At 33.4% G+C, this 26860-nt stretch overlaps 1 protein-coding gene across 3 annotated transcripts; it reads left to right on the top strand.

The window, feature by feature from the left end:
* The first annotated feature begins 312 nt into the window (after positions 1-312).
* On the top strand, positions 313-24453 carry LOC135849620 (glucose dehydrogenase [FAD, quinone]-like). 3 transcript variants are annotated; one of them, XM_065370100.1, is made up of 3 exons: positions 313-1105; positions 12842-13085; positions 18689-24453. In XM_065370100.1, the coding sequence occupies exons 2-3, from the start codon at positions 12936-12938 to the stop codon at positions 20405-20407; spliced, it is 1869 nt and encodes a 622-aa protein (XP_065226172.1). In that variant the 5' UTR covers positions 313-1105; positions 12842-12935; the 3' UTR covers positions 20408-24453. The 3 variants fall into 3 exon arrangements, with proteins under 3 accessions (XP_065226172.1, XP_065226173.1, XP_065226171.1); XM_065370101.1 differs by lacking the exon at positions 313-1105 and adding an exon at positions 6595-6930; XM_065370099.1 differs by lacking the exon at positions 313-1105 and adding an exon at positions 6937-7318.
* The last annotated feature ends 2407 nt before the right edge of the window (positions 24454-26860 follow it).

The following is a 26860-nucleotide window of genomic DNA, read 5'->3' as shown; positions in this document are numbered from 1 at the left end:
CAAAAACGTATAAAACCGCTTTCACTAATGGCAGACTGATGAGTACATTAATATATGTCTTCTATGAATGAAAGCATCGACTACTTAATCGCAATTCGAAGAGCCGTATTGGATGGCTGCCTATTAAGTGGTGAATAATTCGGAAGTCCGCGTAGTCCGATTTGAGAATATATTATCTACGACCAGGCATCGAAGAATGCAAAGTTTCTCTTTGACTGACGAATTTCAAAGGTCGAAAAAAAGATACCTCCCTACGACGACGTGTCGACAACTCAATCGAACCAACACGTAGATAGGCAATAGGCATTAGGCAGCTGGGTAAGCCAGGTAATAACATTGTGAATATGAAATACGTACTCGTTGACTAGAAATGTAAATCATACTGTCGTGGATGAATCGATATACATACGATACGAGTATATCGTCTTTCCTTTTTAGCAGAAGTATCTCGTTAATTGACATAATAAGTATAAGAAGTCGATAACCATACATCCATCTTGTGTACGAGTATAAGCAGGAAATGCTAGACCAGTTTTGCAACTCGATCGTAACACCAGTAGTGTGAAAAATCGTTTAACCCTTTTGGAGGTTCTCTAGGTTCCCATATTTAGGAAACAAATTGCTTTAAAGGGTGTAATAGAGTACCCTGCCAGTGCCAGATTCATGAAGAAAATTTTCTGATTCAAAATTTTTCTCACAATGATTTCAATTTTCAAATGAAACTTTTTCTATCGGTATCCAGTGATTTTTGTTTGCAGTGATTCAGAATTAATTTTCCCTTGATTATTGCGAATGAATGGTTTGTTTTCACGATAAACTGAAGTAGGTACACTTTTTTTTGTTGATGATAATTGTGATTAAACATTTTGTGACTATTTGAAAGTGATTTATCAGTTCGCGTTTGATTCATGTCCATCGATGATCGTGAGTTTCGGTTGAACTTATTATTGATTTTCGATCGATGTTGTGCGTCGTGATTTTTTTTTTCCAAATTACGCTGTTCGTGGTTCGTGAGTGTCAGAAAGCTGACTGACTTTTTCAAGATTCATTTCGATGTATCCGCGGTGGTAAATCTGTCAATGGGTCTTCTTTCCTGTGATGCTTGGTGAGTTTTTGCATAATTTTTTTTATAATTATTCAATATTGGTTTTTTGTTATTTATTTTTGTGTTGCATTGTTTACCTTTATTTCGCGTATATATGCTCAATCTTAATTTCAACTTTTCGTAAAAGTTTGGTTTCTAAAGTTACTGTTTTTTTAATTTCAAAAATTTGAATTATTCTTGTCTCACTCTCTGCAAGAAATCGTAAAAATTTTCTTTTTTTTATGCTAGAAACTGCCAAAAAATCTCGTTTGTTTGAAAAAATTGTGAAATAGTCTAGCTTTTTCCGCAATAACTGCAAAGAAGTATCACTGCAGTTTTTCCAATAATTTCCAAAAAGTTCGGCTTTTCGCCAAAAATTGGTTACATTCTCGTTTTTTACCAACAATGCTAAAAAGTCTTCACAATTTGCTAGAAAATTGCAATAAAATTTCGTGTTTTTTTTCCAAATTGTCAATATCTTACTTTTTTGCTGAAAAGCACTGCCTTCTAAAAGTTTCATTTTTTACTGAAAAGTTACAAAAAGTCCACTTTACCTGCAAAAATGTTTACAAAATATCGATTTTTTTTGCCAAAAAGTTGCTTGAGAAATTTTTTGCAACTTTTTGCATTAAAAATTTTTTTTTCTGCAACACATTTTATAAGTTTTTGAATAATTTTTGGTTACTTTCTCAAACTTTTCTGGTTACTAGAATGGCTGTTTTTTTTTTACAAGTTTTTATGTTTCTTAAGGAAAAAGATGTTGACAATGTCGCTAATTCAGGGTGTCTCAACAGTGAAATGCAAATGAAAACGAGCGACGAGCTAGCAATGACACTGTAATTCAGAAACCAACTCCCCTTTCGATGTTGCACGTGCGGTGAACTCATTTTACTCCTAAGGTGTTTGTCAAATCAAAAAATTGTAGAACACAACTTTTTCATAATTTTTCAAGCGCTTTTGTTTGAGGCCTTAACAAAGTTTCTGAGATGAAAATTGACAGACTTACACTTGAGCAGAATGTTAGTTGCATCCGTTGATTGCTTCTAGGTTATAAGATGAAGTTTTGAAAATTTTGAAATTTTACATTTCACCCTCCCCCTCCCATCTGGGGCCCCAAAAATTAAAAAATAAATGGTAACTGGTCTCAAAAACTGAGTTTTTGAGCTAAAATGCATGTTTTGAAAATTTTACCCTTCATCTCTCCCTTTCCATTTGAAGCCGCAAAATTTTGTAAAGATGAAAACTGGACTCAAAAACTGAATTTGTGAGCTAAAATATATTTATGTGTTATTGTGTTGTAAGTTTGAATTCAATTTGATGATTTTGAAGGGTTGTAGAGCTTTCAGAAGTTTATCAATTTCATCCATTTTCAAGTATGTACCTACCAAATGTAAAGAAATGGCAACAAGTTGAACTTTGGAATTAGTAAAAGTGGCTGAAGTTGAATAACAATTCTTAGATGAGAATAAAAAATTCTCATTATGATAAAAATTGACAAAACGTATGTCTAAAAAAATTTCATTTGACAAAATAAAAACAAATGAAGAGTGATATTCCAAAACTCGCTTTGTCCATTTTCACAACTTTTCAGGAGAGAGGAAAAACACTTTCCCTTTAAACGGGTAAATTGGATTTTTAGGCGAGTTTAGCACTTTATTTGGGTGGATTTATGATGTAGGAGTGTAGGTATACACTTCATCCACTAAATACTGCTGAAAAAAATTTCAATAAAAATGGACAAAGCGCGTTTTGGAAAATTATTATTTTTTTAATTTTTAGTGAATTGGCTATTTAGGTGACTTTAACACCTCATTTTGGTAGGTTGATGATGTAGGAATGTGAGTTAATACTTCATCTACCAGGTACCGCTGAAAACCCAACTTTGACAAAAATGGACAAAGCGAGTTTTGGAATATCACTCTTCAAATTAAGTAAGTATCAACTTACTCAATTTGAAATAAAATCAACAAATACAATATAAATAATTATAAAAAATACAAAATGACATGATGGAAAAAATTAATGAACTCAATTTAGAATAAATTCAACGAATACATATAATCATCATAAAAAGTACAATCACAAAAGCTGTGAGTGCCAAACAACTCAGGACACTATTTTTTGGGACATGATTTTGTAGTATTTGACACACCACTATTACTTCATTTTGGGTTTTCTGGTTCCCCAGGATGAGAATCTCCAGCACACCCTTCCCTTCCACTTTAGGAAACTCAGGTTTGAGCGATCAGAGTTCTGACAGGGATCCTCAATATCCAACCGCTTGCCTGATGTTGAGAAAATTCAAATACTCTCTTTTCGGTGACGTTGGGTTGAATTGAATCTGACCGGATATGAATTTGGCCTTATTTGAGTAAAGTTTCTGGATGGTAACTTCTTGGAAAATCAGTGTTGAAAACCATTTGAATTTGAATTGGTTGATCAGGTGGTGGTAAGGTTCTTAGAACCTTTAGAAATTAGTTGTTCCTGGTTTTGGTTTCCAAAAGGTTCTCAGACACTCAGACATGGCTTAAAATGGGTTTGTTTTGCCCCGCCCAACAATTATCGATGTTGACATTTGCATCAACCATGTTTTTTTCCAATACATATAATATAATGATAGAAAAGTGACCAATTAGTTACTTATTTTGTAGCCTGTAGGATTTTTCTGTCTGTAAATAAGCCAGGTTAGTAAACATTTTTGAAATTTTCTCATTATTTCTGATGCTTCGGCATGCAATGTTGACAATATGTTAATGTAAAATTTGATGCTCAAAATTTACATCCACAACTATGTCGACCAATATTTCAGAATTAAAATTTTGTTTTAGCTTTTAAAAGTTCAGTAAACATTTTAAAATATCATCTTGTTTGAAGAGAAGGACAAATTGTTGAAGGCATTTACAAAATTATTCATTTTTTCATAGTTTGGACTTGGAGTTGTCGCTAATATGTCGATGTGAAAGTTGATGGTCCACAAATACATCAACAACAATTTCAACCAAATTTTCAAAGATTTCTCAAACTTTGAAAATGACAATGACGTTGATATTATGGATGTATTTGTTGATGTCAAATTTCACATCAACATTAACATCAACATGTTGTCAACATGAAAATGTATTAGTTCAGTACTCTTAGATAAAGTATTGCACCTCTGTTTTCAGCACGAGCATTGGCCACCTTTGAGAAAATCATTTTTGGAAAAATTTCCATTTTTGAAATTAATTTTTCAACTTTTTTGTAGCAGGGTATATCCACATCTGTCACATTTGGATCCCACATGTCGATGCAAATTTCTACCCTATGTTGGACCAATTGTCAACATGAATGTTGATCAACATTGGTTGACAATTATGTCGACAATTGGGTTGGGTCGAAATGCACATTGACATGTGCCATGTGGTATCCAAAAGTGATGGATGTGGATGGATTGACATTTACATAGAAATTAGCATGGTCATTGTTGAACAGGTGGTTCCAAAAAGGTACTTTTTAGTTTTCACATTGTTCTACCAAAACGGTTCTAAATTTTTTTCAAACTCAAATAGTGCTAGTACTGCTAGTGGTTCCATTTACTTCTTCTTTGATGTTTTGCTGGTGGTGCTGGTGGTTCCACCAATCAAAAAATGGTTCCAAATGGTTTCAGGTCCAAAAAATGACTAAAAATTGAGAATTTTAAAAAAATGTCCTTTAACTTCACTTTTACTTATTTTGCCTGAAAAACACAAATTCTAATTTTAGTTTGGTAAAAAAAAAAGAAACTTCAATGATACGGGAATCAAAAAGGTGAACTGATTCCTGAAAAGGGTTTTGATGGTTCTTCTCATCTTCTCATTTGAAACTTGTTCTGATTCTTGTGATGGTTGTTCTTTCCTTCAAAAACTCAGTCGGTTCTAAACAGTTCTAATTTTTTTCAAAATCATTTTATATGCCGTGGTTGTTCTTTTGGGACTTTTCTTTTCCAAATTTTGAAATGGTTCTGATGGTTCTGGTTCCTGTTTCATTCAGCTGACCAAAAGAAAGTGCTGGTGGTGACTCCAAATGGTGGTTGTTCAGAATGGTTTTCAACCCGGGTTCTTCTTATTTAAAATCTGGTTCTGGTTCTTGTGATGGTTGTTCTTTTCTTCAAAAACTCAATCTGTACGAAATGATCTGCATTTTCTCAAATTAATTTTATATGGTTGTTCTTTTGGGATTTTTGTTTTCCAATTTTGAAACGGTTCTGATGCCTGATGGTTCTGGTTCCTGGTTCCTGTTTCTTTCAGCTGACCAAAAGAAAGCACTGGTGGTGACTCCAAATGGTGGTTGTTCCAAATAGTTTTTAACCCGGGTTCTTCTTATTTAAAATCTGGTTCAGGTTCTTATGATGGTTGTTCTTTTCTTCAAAAACTCAATCGGTACTAAATGATTCTGAATTTTTTCTGATTCATTTTATGTAGTTGTTCTTTTGGGATTTTTCTTTTCCAAACAGTGAAACGGTTCTGGTGGTTCTGGTCTGGTTCCTGTTTCTTTCAGTTTCAGCTGACCAAAAGAAAGCGGTGGTGGTGACTCCAAACGGTGGTTGTTTCAAATGGTTTTCAACCCAGGTTTTTCTTATTTGAAATCTGGTTCAGGTTCTTATGATGGTTGTTCTTTTCTTCAAAAACTCAATCGGTACTAAATGGTTTTGAATTTTTTCAAATCATTTTATACCTAGTCATTCTCTTGGAACTTTTTTCCAAATTTTGAAAAGGTTCTGATAGTTTTGGTTCCCATTTCAGCTGACCAAAAAAAAGCGGTCTTGGTGACTCCAAACGGTGGTTGTTCCAACCGCTTTTCAACCCTGCTTCCTAATCTCCAAGACTGGGGAATGCCCTTTGTGGAATTAATCATAGATTTAATTATTCTCATTTCTTTTAAATGCAATCGAAGGAAATTCGCATTGGGAATGCAACTCTCACTAGCCATACTCTCATCCATACTCAACCGCTGGGTGGAAATATCCTCAGCACCGTACTAGACCACCTCATCAAAATCATTCCATACGAATGGTAATTTACTATCGATCTCGTCGACGGTATGATCTCTTGGAGTCGCACGATCGCGTCAAATAGTCTTTGTCCAATCGCTGATAAAAAACAATTCGTGCATTCGTTTTTTCATTCGGAGGAAGATGCCAGGCGCGATGGTGTAATGAAATAATCGTCAATCGTGAATCGTGACTGGAAACCGAATTACGATGAGGAAAGGTGAAAAAGGAAGAAGATACGACGAGGACGGTAGGTAGGTAATGTGATGTCACCAATTTTCATGATCCACATAACAGCCATTTGTGTGTAATCGTATTGCGACGTGCCCGCGTGGTCGAAAGTAGTCTGGAATGAAAGAGAAATCTCCTTTCCGCAGTTGTAAAAGTGCACCAAAGTAGAAGCCCAATAAACCGGTGTACTGTGTATACTGTACTGTATACTGTGTAAGTTATATGCACGATGAATCTAGACGATTATTCTGGTCCTCGAATGGTATTTTGTTGTGGTACGTTGCGATGTGTGGCGATGGAGTTGGATAGTCGGATGTACGGTAAGAAAGAAGCAAGGCCAGTGGCAATGAAAGCATGCAACCTGTGCACCGTACTTTTTGTTTGATAACTTTCATAACGAGTAATAGTAGTAGGCGAGCGTGTTTATCCTCCGATCCGCTCACTGTGTTTGAAGCGACGATATACTTACGCTGATTTTTCGAAATACTATTTTCGGTGGTTTTTTCACTACCTATTTTATTTTGATCGTTCTGCGCTTACCTACTTATATTTTCGCGCGTCGCGAGTTCGCGAATGTGATCTTTTTTCAGTATGTTGTGGTGAAAAGGTGAGATGGAAAATTTACAATTTTTTCAAAATTTTGCACCGAAACTATAAAACAATTACGACGGCGACGATGCGATTATTCATTTAACAGTGTGGTCTTTAAAATAACAACCATTTCTTAATGCAGCATTGATAACCAATTATCACCAAAGTGCAAGGGTACATCTACGGACAGAATAAATAAGCCAAAAGTTAAGAAAAACGATGATTTAGGACCAGACCGATAAATACATTAGCACGTATAGTGTCGGATATAGGTCTTCTTGACTGAATACGAATATAATCGTGAGTAATTCAGTGATCAATTTGTGTTATTTTATCGGATGGCTAAATCAATTTCGGTTACGTGCGTTCTACGAGTACCTATATCAACAATTAGCCTATCTCACGTAAGTGCATTTTTTCTAATTTCAAAAGCTTTCAAAAAGAACCGGCAATTTTTTTTGTTCATAAAATGTAAAAAATAATGAAGCCCTCAAATTTTGTAAAAATCGATTCAGCTGAGATCAGTACCGGTGCCAGGATTTTTCCTTGGAGGGGGATAATTGAGTGCGAACCAAAAAATTGTGTCATCTAATTTTTTTAGGTTGGGGGGATCAAGCTTTTTGGAGAGTGGAAACCAAAAAAATTATGTCACTTATTTTTATTTTTTAAAAAGGAGGGACTTCAGTAACTGAAATTTTCCTGCAAAGTGGTATTTAAAGTAAATAATGTACCTATAAATAAATATCCCTATAATGATGGATTTGAGAAGAAGAAAAATGCCTCTTCCTCTAAAAGAAATATGAAAAAATAGGAAAGACACAAAATTTTAAAGAATTTTCAAGTTTGTTAATTCTATGTACAATAATTCTAGAACAAGCCAAACATAGGTTTGTAATCGGCATCCATCTCAGTAAAACTATAATATAGAGCGCAAAAATGCTTGGAAAATACCCACTTTTTACCATCAAATTTTTTTTCCAAAAAAAAAACTTGAATTTTGGGGGGGGGATTCTCACTCAAAATCCCTCCCCTTAAAACCGGCACTGGCTGTGTTTTGTTCAATTTTTTCGATCACTCGATTATACGTATTTTTTTAAATTACCGAATGAATTCCGAAGCATCTCACTCCTTTTCATTAGGTACTCATTGATTTGATTTGACCAAATGAGAATTTTCCTTTCGTTTTTCACTCTTGATTCTGAACGTTGTAGATACGAGAATTACATAAGCTGTCTTGCGTGGTTACGAAATAAAATAGTAGGTTCATTTCAATTACGTTTAAATGAATTCTGCGGTTTCTGGTGGCAAGAAAATTGTTTAGCGTTTTGTATTCTTATTCATTACAATGCAAGAGGTAGATAATGATGGCGATAAAAAAGATGCTTCTTTTTTATGTAAGGTACATCTTGGTATGTCTGAACTGTGAACATGGCGAATACGAGAAGAGAGGGAGGGAGGAAAGGAGGAGAAATACAGCGACTCGTGCGAAATTTCAACAAAAAAAAATTTGAATCTATCAAAAATGTTTTGAGGTTTCAAAAAAAAAGTCACTAACTATTACGAGAAATTGATTAAATTTAAAAAAAAAAAAACTGAAAATGATAGCATGTTTCCGAATTTAAATAAAATAGGAAAAAAATTCAAATTACCAAAAATACCTATTTATGAAAATTTTTGATAAAATTATTGAAATTCCTCAAAAATTTAGACAAAATCTGCAGAAATTGCTGTGGTCATTATTAAAGGTACAAAATATGAACCCAAATATAATCAAAGTAAAAAAAAAATTGGTGAAAATTGCATAAAATTTCATGAAAATGAAACCAAAATTGGTTGTTGAAAATAACCGAAAAATAATGAAAGAACTAGGTACAATACGTCTTTGAAATTGAGCAAAACTTGGACCATTCCAGATTTATTCTACATTTCCAGGTCAGAAATCGATCAACCGAACTTCAAAAATCGATTTACATATTTGCAATTTTCTATTCCATTTTATCAATTACGTTGGATATGAAAAAAAAACATGGTTGCCTTCAAAAGTAAACTTCCAGATCAATTTTCAATCAATATCAGAGGTCGATTCATTGGTGATTCTCCAACTTCAAAAATTGACTTCCGGTCCAAAAATCGATTCATTTGCAATTTTCGATTTCAATGCTCGAACATGTCTGAAATGAAAAAAATTACTTTTGCTTAAAAAACTGACTTTTGGTTCAGAAATTGATTAATCGAATATCAAAATCGATTTACCTATGTGCAATTTTCGATTTCATGTGATCAAACTTACCTACCTGAAATGAAAAAAAAAAAAATGATTTCAACTTCAAAAATTTACTTTTGGTTCAAAAATCGATTAATCGAATATCAAAATCGATTAATTGAATATCAAAATCGATTTACCTACCCATGTGCAAATTTCGATCTTTCGTGATTAAACGTACCTGAAATGAGAAAAAAATGATTTTGCTTCAAAAATTTAGTTTCGGTTCAAAAATCGATCATGGTCAAAAATCGATTAATCGAATATTCAAAATCGATTTACCTATGTGCAATTTTCGATTTCATGTGATCAAACTTACCTACCTGAAATGAAAAAAAAATTATTTCAACTTCAAAAATTTACTTTTGGTTCAAAATTCGATCATGGTCAAAAATCGATTTACCTACCCATGTGCGAATTTCGATCTTCCCTGATTAAACGTACCTGAAATAAGAAAAAAATGATTTTACTTCAAAAATTTAGTTTCGGTTCAAAAATCGATCATGGTCAAAAATCGATTAATCGAATATTCAAAATCGATTTACCTATGTGCAATTTTCGATTTCATGTGATCAAACTTACCTACCTGAAATGAAAAAAAAATTATTTCAACTTCAAAAATTTACTTTTGGTTCAAAATTCGATCATGGTCAAAAATCGATTTACCTACCCATGTGCGAATTTCGATCTTCCCTGATTAAACGTACCTGAAATAAGAAAAAAATGATTTTACTTCAAAAATTTAGTTTCGGTTCAAAAATCGATTAATCGAATATCAAAATCGATTGACCCACCCACGTGCGAATTTCGATTTCATAAAATCAAAAACTTACCTGAAATTTAAAAAAAAATGATTTCAACTTCAAAATTTACTTTCGGTTTAAAATTCGATCATAGTCAAAAATCGATTAATCGAATATCAAAATCGATTACCTACCCACGTGCAAATTTCGACCTTACGAGATTAAACTTACCTGAAATGAGAAAAAAATGATTTTACTTCAAAAATTTACTTTCAGTTCAAAAATCGATCGTGGTCAAAAATCGATTAATCGAATATCAAAATCGCATAAGATCAAAAACTTACCTGAAATTTAAAAAACATGATTTCAACTTCAAAATTTACTTTTGGTTCAAAATTCGATCGTGGTCAAAAATCGATTAATCAAATATCAAAATCGATTAATCGAATATCAAAATCGATTTACCTACCCATGTGCGAATTACGATCTTACGTGATTTAACTTTCCTGAATGAAATGAGAAAAAAATGATTTCAACTTCAAAAATTTACTTTTGGTTCAAAAATCGATTAATCGAATATCAAAATCGATTAATTGAATATCAAAATCGATTTACCTACCCATGTGCAAATTTCGATCTTTCGTGATTAAACGTACCTGAAATGAGAAAAAAATGATTTTGCTTCAAAAATTTAGTTTCGGTTCAAAAATCGATCATGGTCAAAAATCGATTAATCGAATATTCAAAATCGATTTACCTATGTGCAATTTTCGATTTCATGTGATCAAACTTACCTACCTGAAATGAAAAAAAAATTATTTCAACTTCAAAAATTTACTTTTGGTTCAAAATTCGATCATGGTCAAAAATCGATTTACCTACCCATGTGCGAATTTCGATCTTCCCTGATTAAACGTACCTGAAATAAGAAAAAAATGATTTTACTTCAAAAATTTAGTTTCGGTTCAAAAATCGATTAATCGAATATCAAAATCGATTGACCCACCCACGTGCGAATTTCGATTTCATAAAATCAAAAACTTACCTGAAATTTAAAAAAAAATGATTTCAACTTCAAAATTTACTTTCGGTTTAAAATTCGATCATAGTCAAAAATCGATTAATCGAATATCAAAATCGATTACCTACCCACGTGCAAATTTCGACCTTACGAGATTAAACTTACCTGAAATGAGAAAAAAATGATTTTACTTCAAAAATTTACTTTCAGTTCAAAAATCGATCGTGGTCAAAAATCGATTAATCGAATATCAAAATCGCATAAGATCAAAAACTTACCTGAAATTTAAAAAACATGATTTCAACTTCAAAATTTACTTTTGGTTCAAAATTCGATCGTGGTCAAAAATCGATTAATCAAATATCAAAATCGATTAATCGAATATCAAAATCGATTTACCTACCCATGTGCGAATTACGATCTTACGTGATTTAACTTTCCTGAATGAAATGAGAAAAAAATGATTTTTCTTCAAAAATTTAGTTTCGGTTCAAAAGTCGATCGTGGTCCAAAATCGATTAATCGAATATCAAAGTCGATTTACCCACGTGCGATTTTCGATTTCATGAGATCAAAAACTTACCTGAAATTTAAAAAAAAACGATTTCAACTTCAAAATTTACTTTTGGTTTAAAATTCGATCATAGTCAAAAATCGATTAATCGAATATCAAAATCGATTTACCCACCCATGTGCGAATTTCGATCTTACGTGATTAAACTTTCCTGAATGAAATGAGAAAAAAATGATTTTACTTCAAAAATTGACTTTCAGTTCAAAAATCGATCATGGTCAAAAATCAATTAATCGAATATCAAAATCGATTTACCCAAGTGCGATTTTCGATCTTACGTGATTAAGTAGGTAAACTCGCCTGAAATTTGAAAAATGCTTTCAACTTCGAAAGTTGACTTTTGGTTCAAAAATCAATTAATTGAATTCCAAAAATTGATCTGACAATGAGATTCAGATTAGATTTCATGTCTGATTTTCGGCTCAGCTATCGACTATAATTATGTATTTACGTGCTGTCTGAAAATTTTTATTTTAAATAACAGCAACATTTTGGTCCCAGAAATCCCCAGATAAACGACCATTTTTTATAAATTTTCATTTTTAAATAATTTTGAATGAAGGGGATCTATAAAAATTCAAATTTACAAATATAATTTTTCTAAAAGAGTGACAGGGGGTAACTAAAATCAAAAACTTGAAAAGAAAACGAGAGTAAACATTTCAAAAAGATTGCAACCCAACCTTGAACCTTTTGAAGTATAAAACTTTCTTCTGTTTCTTTTTTTACCTTTTTTTTTTGCATTCATTCAACAAAAAATCAACTTCTCAACTTTTTTTCCCAACAATAACATCATGGAATGTCTCAATAATTATAAGTTCACAATTATTCTTTACACTGGTAACTTCTTCTTCTCCTCGGCATCGTCTTCTCAACCAAGACTTACTCGTATGTATTAAGGAGATTGCGAGACAAATAACGTTATAATGATACGAAATAAAAAAATGTTTCTCAAAGGAGAATCGCAACATAATAATTGAAAGTCGGTGTAAAAAAAGAAGAATTACACCAGAAAACGAAATCGAAACCAACTTGCACAAATACAAGTACCTACATGACAAATACATCACACGTGTTTCTTTTTTTGTGTACCTACCTACTGTCTCGTAATGAAAGCATTCGCGCAAGTCAACAACTCAATTATTAATATACCTACAGAAAGATGTTGTAACAACACATTCATTGCGAAGTACGCACGATGATGCTGTCTTCGTAACAATAAAAAAACAATTATGGGTCAACTACATACATACACTCTTATTGTAAAACCGAGTGCATCGCTTGCTTTTATTTTTAACCATGCGTCGTTTATATATTATGTTACAGGTAATGTAATCGCAATACAAAGAAGCAACTAATGAAGGTAAAAAAATGGAAGGCCTATGTCAACCGTATGTAACTGTTGTCAGCGACGTCAAGCATGCCTTCTACCTTACTCTCTTTATTAACTGGCGCTATAACTACTTCTGGTTTGGTTTCTGTTAGCATCGTACCGATAATTCTGATAGCACTGACTTACATGAGATACACCACCTATGACCCTGAATCCAAAATATCCGATATACAACAGGTAAATGATAATGATAAAATATACATTTGAAAAATACTTAATTACTAATTAGATAGGTACTTATCTATGTACACATACATAAATAATGACAATGCGTTGAGGAGAATTTGCTAGAAAAATCCAACCCAGCTCCTTTGCAGACAGGTGGAGAATAATGTTTCAATCCCCCTCACATTTTTCTTATCGTTTCTCAAGACTATTTTTTTCTTTTCAATTTGAACATACCACTGAAATTGCGATAGGTATATACCTAAGGCAAAAATTTATCAAGAGAACAACTTCTTCAAGTTCTGAAATTCTGAATCCCTTCCACCCTCGCATTCGTTAAAATTCGAAAAATTTCAACTTTTCAGGGCAACCAATCTGAAGAATAAAAACAAAATAACTATAAAATTCAACTTACATACTTCTTTCGGACAAAATTCAATCCAACGTATCACAGACAATACCGAGAAAATAATTTAAAGAACACGTTTCATCATAGAGATGAATTTGAAAACCGGAAATAAACGAGAGGTTCCGTGTTTTTTTTCTTTCTTTTTTTCCTTCATCATTATTATAAACGTTCGTTGTTAAAAATGCCATCATGCAGAAGAATGAATTTGTGGTTACGGATGTTGATTTACACACGTTTCGCGTTCTCTCGGTTAATCATTGCTATTGTAATTGTGAGATCATTCCAGCTTGACCAGATACTAGTTAAGCAGATGAGAAAATTGACGAAAAAATATGGTGTTTTTTTGTCTTCCTTTATACAAATATTTGTTTGTTTTGATTAAGTATTCATCCTACACTTGAGTATATTTTTCTGGTATTGAGGATTTTGACTCCTATAGGCATTGTTCGAACCATACAAATTCTAAACATGGGATTAGAAGTTTAGAAGCAGGAAAGAATCCCAAAAATTATTTCAAGAATGAAAATTTCCAATTATTTACAAACTTTAAAATTTTTTTTTGCAATTTTCTCGACATTTGTAACACTTTTTCTTCTTAAATTTATAGATTTGAAACTTTTCGAAAATTTTTCCATAAATTTCCAGGAACTTTCCTTGGAAAATTCGCTATCATCTCTAAAAAAATTACCACCCATTCCTCCCTCCCTCCCTCCCCCATCCATAAAATATGATATTAAAATTTTTAAGATTCTGCATCCTGCATTACCATCATTTTTGAATTTTTGTAAAAATAAAATTCCATTTTGGCTCCAATTGTACATTAAAAAAAGTAAAAGTAGAATAGACAAGGTATGTCTTTTTGTCATTTCGACAGATGACTGATCTTTTTTTTCTTTTATTTTGTACGAATGTTTATGCTATGAAGAGGGAAGGGGAGATACGAAAAATTTTTCAACTGATTTTTCTCTAATTTTGCTCAACCTTATACAAAATTACACTTGTTGAAAAATAAAAACTTGAAAAGTTGAAACTTTTTCTTGAAAATGAGAACTTAGTGAGAACTAAATTGGTACCTAGAGGGCCCCTGGCGGATGCATCGATATGGAGCCCTAAAAATTTTATCCCCCCCCCCCCCATAAGATTCTTTCTCATCCTAATTTTTTTTGAGGCTAGGAATTAGGATGCTTAAATACAACTACAAGTTGTACAATTGAATTTTGTTTTTACCTTCTCTTGTACCATTCGCAAAAATTAGTCAACCTGGCATGAACAAAACTGGAGGTGTTTTGTGGTGAAGAGGAGGGAGGGGGGCGAAAAATTTTCCATGAGAAAAAAAATGTCAATTTTGTCGAATGAACTGACGAGTTTTTTAAAGTGAAATAAAGGACGGAGTAACAATTTTGACAATTGATATAACTTATCGATAATTCGCAGTAAGGCTTATAAAAAGTTGCAGTTAAGTATGTTTTTTTTGAACTTATGGAAGTTTCGAAAATTGATTTTTTTGGATTAGAAAAGGAGACAGAAATTGAGCCGAGCCAAGCGAGAACAAAAGCTTTTGAAAATTCAAAATGTACTTATTAAAATTTTGCGTAGAATCCCAATATCTCATTAATTTTGAATTTCAATCCTAGTATGCCCCTCTCCTCGCCCAATGTTAGTTTAAAGATGACAAAAAAACTGTTAGAAGTTTATTCCAAAATAAAAGTAAAAATGGAACATAGGTAGGCCTATTACCTAAATTTTAAAACAAAATTTTTTTCCTTTTGAAATATTTTCAGCTCCTTCAATTTTAAATTGGGACTAATATACTTCATAATGACAAAATTTGTTTATTTTCTAAAATAAGTAAGTACTGTCAACATACTTTTTTTTCATTTTTTTCCCCAAAGCTCGCCGCTCGGTTACCTCTTGAATTTTAAAAATATCTAGTCTTGCAATTTGTCCATCTAACGTATTTTTCAAATCATACCTGGTTATATCAAAAATCAAAATCTGAAGTTTGTACCCCCACTCCCCGGCCACGCTGCTTTTCTGTAATTAGTAGACGAACGAATGGAATAATTTTTAGCGAATCGTTCGACAACGAACTGATTTTTTCCCCATTAATTTATGAATCAATTCGTTCACGAATGATTCACCAAAAATAAATCAAAAAAATTGATTTGTGTTCTCGAATGATTCACTAAAAATTATTCAGTTCGTTCGCGAATGATTCACCAAAAATTCATCAATTCGTTTGCGAATGATTCCCCAAAAATTGATCAAATAAATCGATTCGTTCGCGAATGATTCGCCAACAAATTTTCAGTTCGTTCGCGAATGATTCACCAAAAATTAATTAAATAAATCAATTCGTTCGCGAATGATTCACCAAAAGTTATTCAGTTCGTTCGCGAATGATTCGCAAATGAGAAATGAAAATTATTCAATTCATTCATGAATGATTCACCATCACCAAAAATAAATGGTTCAATAATCAATTCGTTCGCGAATGATTCACTAAAAAGTATTAAGTATTCAGTTCATTCGCGAATGATTTACCAAAAATTAATCAATTCGTTTGCAAATGATTCCCCAAAAATTATTCAGTTCGTTCGCGAATGATTCACAAATGAAAAATGAAAATTATTATTATTCAATTCATTCATGAATGATTCACCATCACCAAAAAAAAATGGTTCAATAATCGATTCGTTCGCGAATGATTCACTAAAAAGTATTCAGTTCGTTCGCGAATGATTCACCAAAAATTATTCAATTTGTTCGCAAATGATTCACCAAAAGTTATTCAGTTCGTTCGCGAATGATTCACAAATGAAAAATGAAAATTATTATTATTCAATTCATTCATGAATGATTCACCATCACCAAAAATGGTTCAAAAATCAATTCGTTCGCGAATGATTCACTAAAAATTATTTATTCTGATTTCTGTTCGTTCGCGAATGATTTACCAAAAAAATTTCAGTGCGTTCGCGAATGATTCCCCAAAAATTGATCAAATGAATCGATTCGTTCGCGAATGATTCACTAAAAAGTATTCAGTTCGTTCGCGAATGATTCACCAAAAATTATTCAATTTGTTCGCAAATGATTCACCAAAAGTTATTCAGTTCGTTCGCGAATGATTCACAAATGAAAAATGAAAATTATTATTATTCAATTCATTCATGAATGATTCACCATCACCAAAAATGGTTCAAAAATCAATTCGTTCGCGAATGATTCACTAAAAATTATTTATTCTGATTTCTGTTCGTTCGCGAATGATTTACCAAAAAAATTTCAGTGCGTTCGCGAATGATTCCCCAAAAATTGATCAAATGAATCGATTCGTTCGCGAATGATTCACCAAAAATTAATCAAATCAATCAATTCTTTGCGAATGATTCCCCAAAAATTGATCAAATGAATCGATTCGTTCGCGAATGATTCACCAAACATTAATCAAATCAATCAATTCGTTCGCGAATGATTCACCAAAAGTTATTCAGTTCGTTAGCGAATGATTCACCAATGACAAATGAAAATTATTCAATTCATTCATGAATGATTCACCATCACCAAAAATAAATGGTTCAATAATCAATTCGTTCGCGAATGATTCACTAAAAAGTATTCAGTTCATTCGCGAATGATTTACCAAAAATTAATCAATTCATTTGCAAATGATTCCCCAAAAATTATTCATTTCGTTCGCGAATGATTCACCAACAATTAATGAAACAAATCTATTCGTTCGCGAATGATTTGCCAAAAAAATTTCAGTTCATTCGCGATCGATTCACTAAAAATTATTCAGTTTGTTCGCGAATGATTCACCAAAAATTATTCAATTCGTTCGCGAATGATGCACCAAAAATTATTCAGTTCGTTCGCGAATGATAAATGATTCCCCAAAAATTAATCAAATGAATCGATTCGTTCGCGATCGCGAATGATTTGCCAAAAAATTTCAGTTCAACTTCGTTCGCGAATGATTCACCAATGAAAAATGAAAATTATTCAATTCATTCTTGAATGATTCACCAAAAATGATTCAATAATCAATTCGTTTGCGAATGGTTCACTAAAAATTATTCTCTTCGTTCGCGAATGATTCACCAAAAATTATTCAATTCGTTCGCGAATGATGCACCAAAAATTATTCAGTTCGTTCGCGAATGATTCTACAAAAATTAATCAAATGAATCGATTCGTTCGCGATCGCGAATGATTTGCCAAAAAATGTTCAGTTTGTTCGCAAATGATTCGCCAAAAAGGAAAATATTTCAATTCATTCGCGCATGAATGATTCACCAACAAAAAATATTCTTTCAATTCGTTTGCGAATGGTCACTAAAAGTCGAAAATTTTGTTCGCGAATGATTCACCTAGAAATCAATTAATTTATTTAATCGCCAATTCACCATCACCAATAATTTGTAAATGATTTGATTCTACGAGTCAATTGCTAATATTGCTATTGCTATGCAAAATCAAAATGTTTCACAAAAAGGGAATCAAATCGTTCGAAGAAACGTCGGTCTTCTCACGCGCCTTTAGGGAGGGGGCACAGAAAGGTTGAAATTCAAACTTGATGGTACATTCGGATTTTACGCGAAATTTTAATATATTTTGATAGGTCGCACGGGTACTTTGAGGGGGGGGGGATGTCAAATTAAATTTTGGAGTGGGGGTAACCTCTCTACGACTTCTTGGCGTCATCACTCGTCATTGTGTAGGTATTTTTCAGCCGTTTTTTCCAGGTTGATTGGAAATGATCTTGACTACTAAATTTTACAAGAATTACTTTTGATTTCCGCTCATACTCTTACGACTACAGAACGATTTAACCATCAAAACTGCATAAAAACTGCATCCAAAATGCAATGAAATCCGTTTGTGCACAGTCCCAACTAAAAAAAAAACAGATAATGGTATCCTGCTCGACCACGTTTCATTTTTTCGGTTCCGAGCACATGCGTTTTGGGTTTTCGGGGTGAGGGGGGGGGGTCCTATCTACATTTTGTCGCGTGATTTTTTTGGTACCTGAGCAAAAAATTATATTCTGCCCATTAAAACGGAGTACGTAAAAGTAACTTACTAGGGCTACTTGAGGGTTACGCAAATTTTCTGGCGAATGAGACTCACCTCCTGCAACGTACACAAAAAATTACTAGATTATCTGTAAAATTACCTTACCTACACGTTTTTCTTGCAGATATTACCAGAGTACGATTTCATAATAGTCGGCGGCGGATCAGCCGGCGCAGTTGTAGCGAATCGTTTATCCGAGCACAAAAACTGGACGATTTTATTGCTAGAAGCGGGCGGAGATGAGACGGAAATATCCGATATACCATCTTTGGCCGGATATTTACAACTATCCGAGCTGGACTGGCAATACAAGACGGCGCCGCCATCGGGAGACAGTTCGTATTGTTTGGGCATGATAGGAGACCGATGTAACTGGCCCAGAGGCAAGGTGCTGGGCGGTTCGAGCGTACTAAATGCGATGATTTACGTCCGAGGCAACAGATACGATTACGATCATTGGGCCAGTTTGGGAAACGACGGTTGGAGTTACGCCGATATACTACCATATTTCAAGAAATCCGAAGATAATCGCAACCCTTACTTGGTGCGAACGCCTTACCATAGCCAAGGAGGTTACCTGACCGTGCAAGAGTCACCTTGGCGTACACCTCTAGCGGTAGCTTTTGTAAAAGCTGGCATCGAGTTGGGATACGAGAATCGAGACATCAACGGCGAAAAGCAAACCGGCTTCATGCTGGCTCAAGGTACCATCCGAAGAGGCAACCGTTGCAGTACGGCGAAAGCTTTCCTTAGACCGGTACGATTACGAGATAATTTACACATATCGTTACATAGTCACGTTATGAAAGTATTATTCGATAAAGCGTCGCTGGCCACAGCCGCAGTACCTCGAGCTGTAGCCGTTCAATTTCAAAAATATGGTAAAACCTATACCGTTCGAGCCCGTAAAGAGATCGTATTGTCAGCCGGCGCCATCGGATCGCCGCAGATACTCATGGTATCCGGTATCGGACCCGCAGACCATCTAAAAGAAATGGGAATCAATGTAGTCAGAGATCTAAAGGTCGGACACAACTTGCAAGATCACGTTGGCTTGGGTGGCCTCACCTTCCTCATCGACGAACCTATCACCTTTAAAAAGTCACGATTTCAAACAGTCTCGGTCGCGCTGGAATACGTGATGAACGAACGAGGCCCGTTAACTTCTCTGGGCGGAGTCGAAGGATTAGCTTTCGTTAACACGAAATACGCTCCTAAGCACGGTCTCCATCCCGACGTACAGTTCCACTTCGCTCCCAGTTCGGTTAATTCGGACGGCGAACAAATACGCAAAATTACCGGTATCAGAGACAGCTTATACAACACCATGTACAAGCCTTTGATTAAAGCCGAAACCTGGACAATTCTACCGCTCCTGTTGCGTCCAAAGAGCTCCGGATGGATACGACTGAAGAGCAAGAACCCATTCGTCTATCCCATCATTGAGCCTAATTACTTCGCCTACAAAGAAGACGTCGCCACTCTAATCGAAGGTATACGTATCGCGTTCAACGTATCGAACACTTCCGCTTTTCGCACCTTTAATTCGCGACCATTACTCACACCGATGCCAGGTTGTCGTAAATACGAATTGTTTTCCGACGCGTATTGGGAATGCGCCATGCGACATTTCACCTTCACCATTTACCATCCAGCTGGCACTTGTAAAATGGGAGTAGATCAGGATGCTGTCGTAGATCCTCGACTACGTGTACGAGGTGTACGTGGATTACGAGTCATCGATGCTAGTATCATGCCCACTATCGTCAGCGGTAATCCGAACGCACCTGTTATTATGATCGGAGAAAAGGGAGCAGATATGATAGCGGAAGAGTGGAGGTAAAAATGGTAGTTCTTTTTTTGGTTCCTTTTAAGACTGATAACCGATGAGAATTTGAGTTCTCCATTTTGTATGTATGAGTCTAGTAGAATAATATCCTAAAAAATATCTATGGTTTGTTAGAAAAATCAAACAGGCGAGATGATTTTGGCGTAATGGATCACTTGTTGCATCCTAAATAACCTCCCAATACCTCAAATTTCCAAAAAGCAACGTTTTCAATATGGTTGGTTGTTTCCTTTCATGAAGATTTTAATGTTAAAAAAGACAGTGTGATGTATTTTTTTTTTTTTTTTTTAATAAGGTAAACTACTTAAGTACCACTTATGGACCGGGGTAGTGTGCTTAGCGTGTTTGTAATCAGAAAGTAAAAATTTTTACAGCAAAAATTTTGTTAAATTTGTACAAGGGTTTTCAATTAATTCAATTACATCGATCCAAAGAGGGATGAATCCGGAGTCATCTGGTTAAATTCAAATGCAGATAGTACTCGAGGAGACGAACAAAAAACGTTATTATGATAAGTTGCCTATCTTGTAAAATGAAGGCGCTACGTGCTTCGCAAAACCGAAAATTTACCAATTTTGAAAAATTCATCAAAAATAAGACAATGTTTGAATTATTCAAATGATGCTCCTAACCCATAGTACTCGAGTGGACGAACAAAAAGTGTTATCATGACCAATTGCCTATCTTCAAAATTGAAGGGGCAAGCACAATTTCAAAATTCAAATTTGGGGCACCCGAAATTTGGAAATTTTGAATCTGGTTTGCCCCTTCAATTTTGAAGATAGGCAATTGGTCATAATAACATTTTTTGTTCGTCCATTCGAGTACTATGGGCTAGGGGTATTATTTTATTTGAATAATACAAATATTTTCTTACTGTCTGCAAATTGAGGAAATTACCCCATTTTTTAAACTAAAATTTACCTATTTTGAAAAATTCTTTTTAAATAAGAAGGTGTTTGAATCATTTTATTGATGCCCCTAACCCTTAGTACTTGAGTGGACAAACAAAAAATGTTAATATGATCAATTGCCTAACTTCAAAATTGAAGGGGCAAGCATAATTTCAGAATTTAAATTTGGGGCACTCTAAATTAGGGCACTACATCGAAATTTGGAAATTTTGAATCAGGTTTGTCCCTTCAATTTTGAATATAGGCAATTGGTCATAGTAACATTTTTTGTTCGTCCACTCGAGTACTATGAGCTAGGGGTATTTACAAACATTTTTTTACTGTCTGCAAATTGAGGAAATTACCCCATTTTTGAACTAAAATTTACCTATTTTGAAAAATTCTTTTTAAATAAGAAGGTGTTTGAATCATTTTATTGATGCCCTTAACCCTTAGTACTTGAGTGGACGAACAAACAATGTTAATATGACCAATTGCCTATCTTCAAAATTGAAGGGGTAAGCATAATTTCAAAATTTAAATTTGGGGCACTCTAAATTAGGGCACTACATTGAAATTTGGAAATTTTGAATCAGGGTTGTCCCTTCAATTTTGAATATAGGCAAAATTGGTCATAATAACATTTTTTGTTCGTCCACTCGAGTACTGTGGGCAAGAGGCATCATTTGAATGATTCAAACACAGGGCTGTAAGCCTGTAAGGTAATTTATGTTGGTAAATTACGGCGGTATTTTACCGTATTTTACGGTATGTTACCAAAAGTTTATTACCGTATTTTACCATAATTTAAATTTACCAAAAAGCCAAATTAACACTTTTTTCTTATCTTTCCTTCATAAATTTCCAAATTTTTATGGAAATTTATGATTTGAAAGTTACCAAAAAATTTTCCCATAAATTTCCAAAAAATGTCCATGGAAAATTTTCTATAATCTTAATCTCTAAAACAGATGAAAATTTACTTCAGAGGCAGATCAGAAGTTTAGAACTTTGAAGTCAAACTACAAAAAATAACTCTTCATATTCAAATTAGTAAAATACCATAAATACCGTAAAATACTGTATTTTACCGCTGTATTTTACCAGCGAATAAATTATGGTAATTTAACAGCCATGTTCAAACATTTTCTTAGTTTTGATGAATTTTTCAATATTAGTAAATTTCCCATTTTGCGAAGCACCTAGCACCTTCCTTTTACAAGATTGGCAACTTATCATAATAGAGTTTTTTGTTTGTCTCCTCGAGTACTATCTACATTTGAATTTAACCAGATGACCCCAGATCATCCTGTCTTTGACAAACATTTGATTTCTATGTGTGAAGCTAAGTACTAGAGCTGAAAACGGTACTCGCTGACAGTGGGTAACTACTGTACCCATATCCCGTATCATAAATTCTCGCTTCTCGCTAGTAGCCGGTAGCGAGTTGAAAAAATGTCATACCGGTTCACATTATAACTAGTAGCAGTAGTAGCGCATTGAATGAGTAGCCAGTGTACTGGCATGACATCATCATTGTCATCAATCATGTCAAACGTCAATCACACATACAAAGGACAGGTGTCGAATTGTAAATTGTAACTCCTCCCACTTACGCATTATCAAATTTTGGGGTGCGTGCGCAGACCAAGTTTGAAAACATTCAGGTTGTGCTCGCTATACGCAACTATCTACCTATACCCGAATCAACCCGATACAACCACTAGCGGGTTCAGCCAGTATTTTAACCAGATACCAGTTAGCGGGTAGTGTAACCGTTTTCAGCTCTACCAAGTACCAAGAACTACTTTTTTGCATGTTCAAACTTTTTTGCAAATTTTAGGTTTATGTTACCTAGACGCTTTTTGGTAGAATGACAATGTTCAAACATGAAATTGCTGTAATGTTTTCAAAATTGATGATTATAAGCCAAGTCTTATGTATTTATGTTGCGTAGCATACCGCATATATTTTCATGTTCTGGTGAATAAACATTCAAATTGTGAAATTCAGTTTTGGTCCACAATTGGTTTGATCCATTGTTATAGTAGCTATTTTTTTTCTATGAATTTTTTAATTTCAAAAGGGTTGTCAGATACCAATTGCGGACCGGTGCACAACTGGTAGTTTTTCAACTTCAATATTTGTGAACTTTGAAGATGAAAATTTTCTAATGTGGTTCTCAGGGTACTATAACTGGTCTCAGAATAAAAAAAAATTGAATGCTTCCGTTCATATTTACATGATCCGTAATTGGTACTTCTTCAAAAACTGCCTTTTTTTAGACCTTATTTCAAATAGGAATTAAAGAAATGAAAATTACTTTTTTTCAAAACTGAACACCTTGAAGTGAAAGAGGAAGCTTCAAGGATTATTAAAAAAAATATTAATATTAAAATTGGGTCATAAATGATGTCTTGGCGATTAATTGTAAAAAAGTGGTTCATGACTGGTACTTTACCTTAGCTCAATATCATTAAAAAATTTCCAAAAATTCAACTTTAAAAAATTGAAATGAAACAAAAAAGTTATATCATGAGGTGAAATACATGAAAGAAATAGGTATATCGAAAATTCAGCCATTTTCCTCGTTTAAAAAAATGAAATATTTTCAAAATGTTTGAAAAATCATTATGTAACTATACAATTAAGCAAATCAAATAACAAAAATCCATAGGTAAGTGAAGATACCTATTAGAAAAAAATCACTAGCTGCTACAACGATTTGCAAAACTAATCAGTAGGTAGTGACATATGTAGGTAATATTCTACTAGACTATAATAAATTGTATATTAGTGATTTCGCTTTCTATGTACTGTACCTAAAATTGATCTGGGTGTAAATACAAATTATTCTGATCAAAGAATCAATCAAATTTTTAGATTAGGTACGAAAAAGATTTCAAATAACGAGGATTTTATTTTCCCAATTATTTGGAAAGCCATATCACTTTTCTGTATTATTATGTAGGTATTTATAGATGTATTGTATCAAATTATTTATTTGTTGTAAATATCCGATTTATTTTCACCGTGCTCGTACAATTTATGTAATTTATTTATAATTATTTTAAACGCGTATTTTTTTCTTCTTTATTTCTTTCTTAAGGTTTACCTAATAAATTGTTGCGTTTTTTGTTACACTTATTACTGCCATTTAATACCCGGAACGTTTGGTTTAAAAATGTAATAATAGATTGTTGCCATCTTCGGACAAAGTAAGTGTATTACGAAACACATTCGTAACAACTGTTTTACCAAGACGAGACAACTATCTCAGTTATAAAACATACCTACTCTGATTTCATTTCAACACTATAAAAAAAAAAAAAACTTGTTCAGATGTACACCTTACTACCTAGTACCTAGGTATAGTAAGTACGAAAAAGAAACAAGACAGAAGCCAAAATCACTCGTCAGCTATCCTCGCGACAATATTTCACTTTCATGGTAGGTAACATAAGTCATAAGTCACGAGTGAGTAGGCATGTTTAAAATATCACAAGAGTCACACACCGACTCGATGATACCTTTTGTTTTCATATTAATGTACTTGAGTAGTTTTTTTTGTCTTACAACAATGGTACCTATGTTTAAATAAGGTTGACCAAGAAAACATACAAACATCATAGTATAAGCACAGTTGTACGTAATAAGTATAACAAAAGTAGATAAATATTTCGTATAGTATCCAAACTCGTAGAAAGTATATTAACTGTTTATGTCAAGCACGGTTGGTCATAAGTATCTGAAATAACAGTAATTATACCAATAAAATTACCACTTTTTTACAAAAATTCTCGTACGTAAGTATAGGTACTTCAAACCCTTTATTGGATTCGTGATCGATAAAATCGAAAATAATACGCACTCGTGAAGAGTGTGGAGCTTCGTTCAAATATATTACGAGATGATTGTACTTTCACGCGTTGCGTTGGATTCATCGAATACGAACTAATGTGTGATAATTTAATCGCTCGTTAATACCTACTCGAAATTAAATTATCATTTTTATTTCAGAATTATATTTCGACAAAGAAATAAAGTGCAGGATAAATTATATCGTACAACCCAATTCGACTTCTTAATTTTATTAAGGAAATTAAAACTGTGCGAGACGCATACGCCCCAGCTACCTTTTGGAAATTAAATTACTGGAGCCTCCAGCAGATTTTTCAGTGCTCGAAATATCTATAAAATTTTACCAAACAGAGTTGGAAATCCAAAATTTACTCTGCACTTCAATTTTAACGAGCTGTCAAGTCTACTGCAGGTGGATGGTTCGAGCAGAGCTGGCTCCCAATTTTTTCCAAAATATCAATTTTTGGTCAAAAAAAAGCGAAATCTTCGAACAATCTTTTGGAAGGGTGGCTGGAGGGAATCATTTTTTTAAGAACATTTGATAAAAAATACGTTTTTTTGTCAATTTTTGGCAAAAAGCACAACTTTTCGGCAATTATTCGCAAAAATTTATACTTTCTGGTACAAAAACGAAACTTTGTTGTAATTCATGAAGAAGTGAAATTTTTTACGTTTGTCAAAAAAGCGAAAACTTTGCATAATTTCTGGAAAAAATGGGACTTTTTTTGGAATTTTTTTTTTTACAAAACAACGACAATTATTTGTTAGTTATTCTAATAGATAATATAGCACAACTCTATACGTAAATTTTTGAAAAATTGAGAAGTTTTGAATTTTTTTTGCAAAAGAGCATGTTGATTTTTTATCAATTTACGAAAAAGATACAATTTTAGAAATTTTTGCTGAAAAAACGTGATTTTTAGTTAATTTTTCGGGTAAAGTGAGACTTTTGAATTTCCTTTTTAAGAAGACTACAATTTGTACTGTGTAGCCATTTCAAAACAGCGAGAATTCTTCAATTTCTGATAAAAAACTCAATTTTTAGCAAAACGCGATAGTACCTACTTTAAACATTTTAGCTAGAGGAAAGACTTTTTGGCAATTTTAGTTTAAAAATAGGTGAGACTGTTGCAATTCGATTTCTTGCAATAAAAAAAAAAAAAAAAAAAGAAAAAAATACCTACAGCAAAAAGAGATACATTGACGATTCTATAAAAAGAAAAGGCCTTTTCGCAATTTTGTAAAAAGGCGAGACTTCTGATTAATTTTTGAAAAAATAAGATTTTTTGGAGTCCTTAAAAAAAAAATGAATAAAAATAAAGATTTTTCAGCTCTGCGTTGCCAAAAAGCAGAATATTTTGTAATCTGTGAAAAAAATGACGATTTTTTTGCCACAAAGCAAGACTGTGGCACATTATAGCAAACGCAGGACTTTTTGGAATTTAAAAATTGGCAAAAAATTACACATTCGAGTAATTTTGGAGCCTCCGGCGACTTTTTGAAAATTCCCAGAGCTTTCAGCAGATTTTAACAAATTGAAATTTTCTCATTTCAACAACTGGAGTTGGAAAGTTGAAATTCACTCTGCAAACCAATTTTAGTACGCTTTGAAGTCGACTGCAGGTGGTTTCAAGTCGTTTTGAAGCTTCCAGCTACTTTTTGTACAATCGTGGTCGATGAGGTAACTGTAACT

Source organism: Planococcus citri, chromosome 1 (genome assembly GCF_950023065.1).
Source record: "Planococcus citri chromosome 1, ihPlaCitr1.1, whole genome shotgun sequence".
NCBI classification, from domain to species: domain Eukaryota; kingdom Metazoa; phylum Arthropoda; class Insecta; order Hemiptera; family Pseudococcidae; genus Planococcus; species Planococcus citri.
Note: the sequence above shows the minus strand (reverse complement) of the source record. Positions and strands in the feature narration are given on the sequence as shown.